This window comes from Staurois parvus, unplaced genomic scaffold, assembly GCF_062004578.1.
Source record: "Staurois parvus isolate SC_StPar_1 unplaced genomic scaffold, SC_StPar_1.0 ptg000886l, whole genome shotgun sequence".
Lineage (NCBI taxonomy): Eukaryota > Metazoa > Chordata > Amphibia > Anura > Ranidae > Staurois > Staurois parvus.
This window is the reverse complement of record NW_028318682.1, coordinates 3682297-3692696: the sequence shown is the minus strand read 5'-3', so window position 1 is coordinate 3692696 and position 10400 is coordinate 3682297. Positions and strand designations below refer to the sequence as shown.

The window sequence follows — 10400 nt, the reverse complement described above, 5'->3', positions numbered from 1 at the left end:
ATGTACATGTCATGTGATTAGCTGTGGCCAAATCACAGCTAAGCACAAAAAAAAAAAACCCTGAATAAATCTATGTCATTCAGGTAAATGCTTGCTTATAGCAAAGTAATTCTTTGCTATAAGCAAATTGTGTAAAAAAAAAAAAAAAAAAAATACTGATCACTTCCCCAAAGTAGTACAATGTTACTATGGTAACATTGTACTACTTTGGACATAGTGAAATGTGAAAAAAAAATCTTAAAAAAAGAAAAAAAATTTAATAAATAATTAAAAATAATAAAAAAAATAAAAAACAAATATATATATTTTTTTCATACTGTCACCAGTCAGTGTCCCTGATCACCGCCATGCCAGTTATATGGAGATGCTGTACTGCACTGGTGAGAGTATGTAAAAAAAAAATAGTGAAAATAATTTTTTGCATTTTTTCATTTTCCGAAAAATTATGACATAAAAATACAACTTCAAAAAACTCGCCATTCCTCTTATGAAGTACGTCGGACTGTCTACTCTGCAAAAAGGGGTCATTTGGGGGATATCTGTACTGTTCTGACATTCTTGGACCTCAAGAAATTAGATTGGCTGTCAGTACTTCATGATTGATCAATATTCAGATCTATACCATAGTTTGTGAACTCTATAACTTTCCTACAAACCAAAAAATACATCCTATTTTGGGTTATTCTCACCAAAGACATGTAGCAGAATACATCTCGGCCTAAATTTATGAAGAACAATTATTTATTTGCAAACTTTTCTAACAGAAACAAAGAAAAACGTGTTTTTTTTCAAAATGTTTGGTCTTTTTTTGATAATTTAGCAAAAAATAAAAACCCCAGCGGTGATCAAATACCACCAAAAGAAAGCTCTAGTTGTGTGAAGAAAATGATAAAATTTTAGTTTGGGTACAGTGTTGTATGTCCGTGCAATTGTCATTCAAAGTGTGAGAGCGCTGAAACTTGGAAAATGGCCTGGGCAGGAAGGTGTAAAATTGCCCGGTATTCAAATGGTTAAACATGTCCAGTAAAAAAAAATGTAAAAATCAGATTTAGGCCAAAATGTATTCTGCTACGTCTTTGCTAAAAAAAATCCCAATACGTGTAAATTAATTGGTTTACATGAATGTTATAGCGTCTACAAATGCACAGGGCTGCTGATAATGGGGTACCCCCGGCCCTCCTATAGGGGGCCAGGGCCCATCAGCTGTAGAGGGGGGCCCAGGCAGCTTACAAGCCCATCTGCAGCCTCCTGTCATTCTATCACACAGGGACTCAGTGTTGTGAATGTTAGCTGCGGTCCTGCTCTGCTCCACAGGTTTGACACCTTCAAGTTTCCTTCTGTTTTCATTTGATTGCAACTTTCTCTCTTCTCCCCAGACTGCTGATCCTTTTCTGTTCACTGCTACAAACCTCTCTCCTTATAAAACTTGACCCCCTTCCCCCCACTGTTATTACTTGTTCCCTCTGCAAACCTATATTTCACTGCTCAACTCTTTTTATTTATCTATTTATTTACTGATCAAGTTAATGTGTCTCATTTCCTATCGCCTCCAGCTCAGATCTCGCATTATTATAAGATCCCTAATTGAATCTCACCACTAGTCTGAATGAATTCACAATTCCTGGTCAGTCCCTGTAACATGGAAAAACACACTGGAACGCACCAAAAACGCACTGGAAAGAACATATCCCTAATTAAATTGAAGAAAAAGGGGAATAAATGAACTGGAATGCATAAAAAAACGCACTGGAACGCATCAAAAATGCAAGATGCACCGAAAAATGCTAAAAACTCATCAAAAAAGCATATGCAAAAACGCATCCAGAACACATCTAGACTGCGTTTCTGTAGTGTGAACCGGCCCTTAGGACTTGTTCATACCATTTGTGGTGCAGAAACACATGCAAGAGCATGCATTTTCCTGCACAGCAAAGAAATGCAATGCCCTTTGCAGATGTGCGCAGGTACCATGAATACTTAATTGCACCTCCACACATCTAGTAAACACAGATGTATTCACAGCCACAAAAACGCATGGTACCACACTACTGTGTGGTTAGATGCAACACACTTCCCACACATTAGGCAGCCCATTGAAATTAGTGGGCTGAGGAAAAACAATTGTCAAAAATGCCACATTCACACAGGTCCTCTGGCTTGTACAGCATGAAAGAGTGGGTTGTTCATGTGGCTGGACCCACCTGTTATGCTATGGGGACACAGCAGCTGTATGAGCACAGGTTTTAATCTGACAGGTGTGTAGGCATGGGGAAGTGGCCCTGAATGCTCACTGTCTGTGTTCAGGGCTGTACACCTGCACCCATATGCCTGTCAAATTAGAACCTGCAGTGTTTTCATAGTGTAACATAGGTTGCCTGCAAACGGCGACAGCCACAAAAACAAACCAGTGATTCCCACTGTACAGGCCACAGCACCCATGTGAATGAGCCCCAAGACCTACATTACACACACAGCTTTATTTATGAACTCAGTAAAGTTATATAATTTAAATTTAACAGAAATTTGGTTGGGATTATGTCCATTAATAATGTTTTTAGTGTATTTTTACCATAAATATAATTTTGATATTTTCTCTGGCAGTGGGGGGGGGCCCTGTTAGGTAGGTTGTACGGGGCCCAGTGATATCTAACAGTAGCCCTGCAAATGGCGGTATATATACTGGAATTTTTTTTCTTTTTTATACTAGTAATGGCGGTGATCAGCGACTTATAGCGGGACTGCAGGAGGCATTCTGACACTGGGGGGGGGGGGGAACTGACTAACTGTCACTGACATCCCCAGTGACACTAATAGAGTGATCAGTGCTAATAAAAAGCACTGACACTGTACTAATGACACTGGGCAGGAAGGGGTTAACATCTGGGGCAATCAAAGGGTTAACTGTGTGCTGTTTTACTATTGTGTATGTGTGTGTTGTACTGTGTAAGAACACTGCTTTGTATGGCTCTACTATGCAGAGCCATACAAAGCAGAATGCTGAAGCTGACAGAGGAAAGATCTGTATTGTTTACATACAGGTCTCTCCCCCATCAGTGATACTCAGTGATCATTGAAGCCGCCATTGGCGGTGCGGGTAGGGCCTCCTACCTGGCAATGCAAAATCACATATATTCGTGATTATGGACAGCCCTGGTGCCCTGTAGCAGTATTTCTGCTATAGGGCAGCGGACAAGCGGTTAAGAATATATATCCCCGGAGTAGTGTCTAAAATGGCCAAACTCACACTTCCGGCCGTAATGATGTCTCGTTATGTGATCAGCCACTTTATCATAGGAAAAACCAGTGCCATGCCAACATCAAGAGATTTCTGTTTAATTTTTGACATTGATCTGGTTGGAGTCTTGCGGTCTTAAAGTGACACTTACCTATTACAAGCCAATTGGAGGAATATTGTCAGTTATTACACCCAGAGTGTTGGAAGAGCATGTTTGACCTTACCTTTGGTGTGGATCAAATCTTGCGGTAAGCAGCAGCATTGGAAGGTGATAGTTCACTGTGGTGAAGCACATCAGCAAGTATATATGGAGCACGCATGATATATGCATGACAAATCACGATATTTTGAAGAAAGAAATTTCTCACTGGATATTTTGGGACTTTTTATGAATTTTGCATTTGTTTATATTAGTTTAATGTGTATGCGTTTACATGTATTTGTCATTTTTTATTTAAAAACTTTTTTTGCACATTTATATTGGGTTATACATTTCAGCTGCGCTGTACTTTTTCCATATTGATTTTTATTGGTGTTTGAAAGCACAACAGTGAGAAGCTGCAACATAATATATATGGTTTTTGATATATATTATATTGGCAAAAGTAAACAATTATATTGCCAAAAGTAAAAATGTCTTCATTTTTCAAAAAGCTGTGACAAAAAATTACAACTTCAAAAAACTCACCATGCCTCTAAATACAATAGAATGTCTATTTTCCAAGAAGGGGTCATTTGGAGGATATCTTTACTGTCCTGGCATTTTTGGTCCTCAAGAAATTAGATAGGCTGTCAGTACATCAGGATTAATTAATTTTCAGATACGCTATATTGCCAAAAGTATTGGGCCAGCCCTCCAAATCATTGGATTCAGGTGTTCCTATCACCTCCATGGCCACAGGTGTATACAGTCAAGCACCTAGGCATGCAGACTGCTACTACAAACATTTGTGAAAGAATGGGTCGCTCTCAGGATCTCAGTGAAGTCTGCAGAGTCAATAGCTAGAGATCTCCAAACTTCATGTGGCCTTCAGATTAGCACAACAACAGTGAATAGAGAGCTTCATGGAATGGGTTTCCATGGCCGAGCAGCTGCATCCAAGCCTTACATCACCAAGTGCAATGCAAAGCGTCGGATGCCGTGGTGTAAAGCACGCCACCACTGGACTCTAGAGCAGTGGAGATGTGTTCTCTGGAGTGACCAATCATGCTTCTCTGTCTGACAATCCGATGGATATGTCTGGGTTTGGCGGTTGCCAGGAGAACGGTACTTGTCTGACTGCATTGTGCCAAGTGTACAGTTTGGTGGAGGGGGGATTATTGTGTCAGCTTGTTTTTCAGGGGTTGGGCTTGGCCCCCTAATTCCAGTGAAGGGAACTCCTAAGGCGTCAGCATACCAAGATATTTTGGACAATTTCAGGCTCCCAACTTTGTGGGAACAGTTTGGGGATGGCCCCTTCCTGTTCCAACATGACTGAACATCAGTGCACAAAGCAAGGTCCATAAAGACATGGATGAGCGAGTTTGGGGTGGAGGAACTTGACTGGCCTGCACAGAGTCCTGACCTCAACCCCATAGAACACCTTTGGGATGAATTAGAGCAGAGACTGCGAGCCAGGCCTTCTCATCCGACATCAGTGCCTGACCTCACAAATGTTCTTCTGGAAGAATGGTCAAACATTCCCATAGACACCCTCCTAAACCTTGTGGACAGCCTTCCCAGAAGAGTTGAAGCTGTTATAGCTGCAAAGGGTGGGACATCTCAATATTGAACCCTACGGGCTAAGACTGGGATGCTATTAAAGTTCATGTGCGTGTAAAGGCAGGCCGACCAATACTTTTGGCAATATAGTATACATTTGGGTTAGCGCAGAGGTTTCTATTTGTTTAAAAAACAAAAAGGGTTTACAAGTTCTAGTTGCAGTATTCCCTACCTCTCTAGCACTGTCCCCTGTAATAATTCTGTTCTGCCACTAGATGTCCTCAGTCCTCCATGTTATATGACACCCAGGATGTCCTGTGAAGGTAGGGTGTCATGGACTTGCCGTACAATGATGCAGGGAGTGACACTGACTTAGGCTGGCCATACATTATACAATTTTCTTTAAAAAATTGCTTTAGATTTACCAAAAAACATATAATATGAGATCAAACCTAAACAACACTTTCAATTGTATCAAAATAAGCAGGCCCTTGCACTACATAGATGAATGTAAATCTAAAGGAAACTGGGCAGAAATTGAACAGAAAATTGTATAGTGTATGGCCAGCCTTAATGATGCAGAAAGCAGTGTTGGCATGATTAAGGGCCACCAAACACTTAACAAGATCCAAAGTGGAAATGATCCTGTGCGTCGGGTGTTTGACCTGAACACATCTGCCAGGGGGTGAGAAGGAGGACTGAAGGGGGCAGCTCGAAGCATGTATCTGAGCTGTAGGATAAACACAGTAATGTACATGCCTCCTGAAAGTACACAATACTTTCCCTTTAAAAGATCAGCAGATGTTTCAACCCCGTCTTTTCTGATCAGACGTCTAAAGGGCATATAAAGCAGTGTAAGTGACATTCAACAAACATTCACTGCTAAAAAAAAAGTCGGTTGGATTAGAATTCTCTCATACAGACACATGTTCAAAGATTATTTATTAAACAATTTTTAATTATTACGGTATAAAGTTACTAATTCCATAACATAAGTTAGTGTTTTTATTGCATTGATGCTGTCATTACTAAAAATGATACAAGCTATCATGAGAATCATTCATTAGTTTATTAAGCACTTCCCAGCACATATGCCGCACATACTGTCTGTGTCCCTAGGTAAACACTATTGTGCTGAGAGCGCTTTGCTCTTGGGTTTAGCTACACTTTAATTACATCCTCAGTTATAATTAAAGGACAATATTTTCTGTATATCAATTACGGTATTTGTGCTTGGAATTCCACATCGTAACCCTATGTCATTTGTATGCCAGTAACACCTTCTACATTATTTTTACTGGAAAATTCACAATTTTCTAAAATAGTATATTGTAACTACTTGAACCAACATCTGAGGAAGACTTATGTTTAGTTTACACATGTAGCTGTAACCGCATGCGTGAAAGGCGATCTGTGGTTGGATTGCTTTTCAGAGGAGTTTGACTGGGGGTGAGGAGGTCACCTGTTCACTGCCTGTTTTAACCCTGTAAATACCACACCACCGCAAGGCAACAAGGTGATTGGAGCATGGACCCAGTCACGCTGCCAAACGCAACAGGAAGTTTACCTGGTGTAGTGGCTACAGTGTCCAGCCCCATCTGCTGCCTTTGAAGCTTAAAGCGTTACTAAAAGCTAGTAATTAAAATAAACATGTTACACTTACCTGCTCTGTGCAATGGTATTGCACAGAGCGGCCCTGAACTACCTCTTCTTGGGTTCCCCACCGGAACTCTCAGCTCCTCTCTGCAGTGTCTGCCTCCATAGCAGCTGTTTGCTATCGGGGTGGATGTGCAGGATTTCTCCTAAGCTGGACTGTGTGTGTCTATAGACACACATAGTGCAACTCGGCCTCTGGCTTCCTTCTCACTGGATTTGATTGACAGCAGCAGGAGCCAATGGTTGCCACTGTTGCTTCCATATCCAATAAAAAGAGAGAGAGCACTGCTGCTGCTCTCGGGCACAGCAGTGGTTCGAAATTGGGCCCAGGCAGGGGCAGACTGACAACTCATGGGGCCCCCGGGCAAAAGGGGATCATGGGGCCCCTGTGTCCTCGCCCACACTCAAACCACATCCAAAAAAGCCTATGAAAGATAACAGGGACATCACATGGGGCCCCTTACTGACCCTGGGCCCTCAGGCAGTGCCCGAGTTTCCAAATGGTCAGTCCGCCCTTGGGCCCAGGTAAGCATTTAGGGGGGCCTGGTGGGGGGAGCAGATCACAGAAGGTTTTTGTAGAGAATGTATTAAGGCTCAAGTTTTTACTTTCATGTATTCTATGCATGAAGATAAAAAACCTTCTGTGTGCAAGCCACCCCCCAATCCTTACCTGAGCCCCCTCCGATCTAGCGATGTTCTCGACAGCCTCTGCTGTCTGGGGACTCTTCTTCCTTATTGGCTGAGACAGCAGCAGGAGCCCATTGGGAGCAGCAGCAGCTTTCCTTGAGGGTGAGGAACCAGGAGCGGCGGCAGGGATCTGGGCTGCTCTGTGAAAAGTCACTTAACAGAGCAGGTAAGTAGGACATGTTTATTATTTTAAAAAAATGAATTGGTGTTCCTTTAGCCTTTACAACCACTTTAAGGGGGAGTGGTTGGGGGCAGTAGAAATGTGGCTAAAACATGTTTTTTTTGCCCCCTCCCCACCCCAAACTGCAAGTGTAGATGAGCCCTGAAGGTAAAGCAGTGTTTATTCCAGCTTCTTGAGGAAGTTGTGCACTTTCTCTTGTAGGGCATTGTCCAGTTGTCTGTTGATGTTCTTCTTTTCAAGTTCTGCCTGTTGTTTCTGGCGCTCGGCTTCCCTCTCGGAAATCTTTTCTAGACGAGAGATCTCTCTCAGCTGCTTGTATGTCAGTAAATCCATACTGCTGTGTGATCTCCTCTCCAAGGGTGAGGTGGCTCGAGGTCTCCTTGCTAATTTTTCCAAACCCTGCTGATATCTCACTGTACTTTCCACCGATTTCATTTCTGCGTTTTCCATGATTGGAACTATTCTGCCCGAGGTGACCAAGGGAAATGTTTTCACCTCCCGATGTTTATAGACATTGGGCAAACTCTGACTAAACGGAGGAGGCCATTTTGAACTTGTACCATTGTCGGCATACAGTTCTGTGCTGGTGGGCAAGAAGCTCTTGCTGAGACTGGAACCCTGCCGATCTTTCTTGTAAGTATGGATTTCATCCAGGACGTGATCCAGTGTTGACTGAGGCGTAATGGCCCGTTGGGTAAGCAGGATTTTCTTTTGTCTCACGACGTGGCCTACAGCTTGCCTCAGCTTGATGAGGCCGGCATAGTGCTGGTAATGTAGGCTGTCCAGCTTCTCACATAGACACGCATCCTCTCGTTTGTTCTGGACATAGGCATTGGTTATAACTGGAGCAGTCTTGGGCCGGTGCTTGGGTGGTGGATCCATTGAAGACGTGGTGAAAGTCCTGTTCATAGATAAAAGATACAAGTAGTAAAATAGGAGGAAAAAAAGGAAGGAAGGCAAAAATGACCTAAAAAGTAACTCTACTGTTGTTGAGGAAAAAAAAACAACCCCCTCTGGGTGATCTATGTACATTGCAAGGATTTTAACAAACTTTATAGCAGAGTCCTACCTGTATCTGTTCTTAACCACTTGGCCTCCAGAGGATTTACCCCCCTTCCTGACCAGCCCATTTTTGGTGATATGTTGCTGTGTCATTTTAACTGACAATAACGCGGTCATGCAATGCTGCACCCAAATGAAATGTCTTCTTTTCCCTACAAATAGAGCTGTCTTTCGGTGGTATTTGATTGCCTGTGCGTTATTTTTTGTGCTATAAACAAAAAAATACCAACAATTTTCAGGAAAAAAAACAACATTTTTGACATTTTGCTATTAAACATGTCCAGTAAAAAATAAAAAAAATAAAATTTTGTCATAAATTTAGGACAAAATGTATTCTGCAACATGTCTTTGCTAAAAAAAAAATCCCAATACGTGTTTTTTTTTCACTAGTAAATGGCAGCAATCAGCGACTTATAGCGGGACTGTGGCGGGCATTCTGACACTGGGGGGGAACTGACTTGGTGTCACTGACATCCCCAGTGGCACCAATACAGTGATCAGTGCTAATAAAGAGCATTGACACTGTACTAATGGCACTGGGCAGGAAGGGAGCAATCAAAGGGGTTAACTGTGTGCTGTTTTACTATGGGGGCTGTGTGTGTGCTTCAGTGTAAGCACACTGCTTTGTATGGCTCTGCATACTAGAGCTGACAGGGGAGAGATCTGTATTGTTTGCTTGCAGGGCTCTCCCCCGTCCGAGATCGCTGGGTGCCGGCCAGGAATCACCATCCGGGACCTGATGATTGACAGCCGAGCGAGGAGGCAAATGGCAGCATGGGGAGGGCGCATGTGCGCCCCCTACCCAGGATTGCAAAATCACATATATATACAAGATTTTGCACACCCATGCTGCCCTGTAGCAGTATTGCTGCTAAAGGGTGGCATGGAAGAAGTTAAAGAGAAGCTTTAGTCTCTTCCCCCCAAAAAAGAAAAGTCAGCAGCTACAAATACTGTAGCTGCTGACTTTCAATATAAGGACACTTACCTGTCCAGGAATCCAGCCATGTCCTCACCCAAACTGATTCTTCACCGACTTTGGGTCCCTAGCACTTGCATCTTAACTAAGGGAAACTGGCTTCACAGCTGGCGTTCTAATGTGTATGTTCAACCCTCGCTGCACTTTGTGAATGGTCCCACAGTCTTCTGGGTCCTGTGATCTATCCCAGAAGGCTTCGGGTGAAAAGGGGGAGAACTTTCGCTCGGATCACTTAGGTGATCCAGCCAGAAGTGGAAACGGGTACCTGTCAAAACCAGGTACCCACTCCCCCACCCAAAACAAGTTAGGTGCTAAATGTTAAAGGGGGGAGGCAGACAAGCAGAACTGTGTTCTTGATAAGATAGAATAAGTCCAGAGACGGGTAACAAAAATGGTGAAAGGCAAGAGCGACTTCAGGAACTTAATATGTACAGCCTGGAGGAAAGAAGGGAAAGGAGAGACATGATTGGAACCTTTACATACATCAAGGGGGTGAATAAGGTTCAGGAGGGCAGTATTTTCAACATGAAACCAAAATCAAGAACACGGGATTATGACCTTAAACTAACTGGAGGAAAGTTCAAAACTAATCATAGAAAGTATTATTTTACTGAAAGAGTAGTTGATGCTTGGAATACACTTCCAGCAGAGGTAGTGAGCCAGTCAATAGTAAAGGCTTCAAACATGCTTGTGACAAGCATAGATCTATACTCAGACAAAAAATTTAACAAAGAAACCCAAAACCAACAAAAAACAAAAAACAATAAAAAAAAAAAACAACAAACAGACAAACAAAAGAAAAACCATCTGATGGACCACTCTGTCTTTTTCTGCTGTCACTTTTCTATGTTTCTATGTGTTGAACTATGTTCTTGGAATACTGATTTCTTAATGGGAGTGT

At 42.4% G+C, this 10400-nt stretch overlaps 1 protein-coding gene across 1 annotated transcript in view; it reads right to left on the bottom strand.

Annotated features, from left to right (window-relative positions):
- Window positions 1-5860: 5860 nt before the first annotated feature.
- The window catches only part of LOC149442440 (uncharacterized), a 94633-nt gene continuing 90093 nt past the window's right edge, over window positions 5861-10400 (bottom strand). Inside the window, exon 2 of the mRNA XM_089656109.1 lies at window positions 5861-8362. Coding sequence (XP_089512235.1) covers window positions 7621-8362 — 742 coding nt within the window. The 3' untranslated portion in view covers window positions 5861-7620. The remainder of the gene's footprint in view (window positions 8363-10400) is intronic.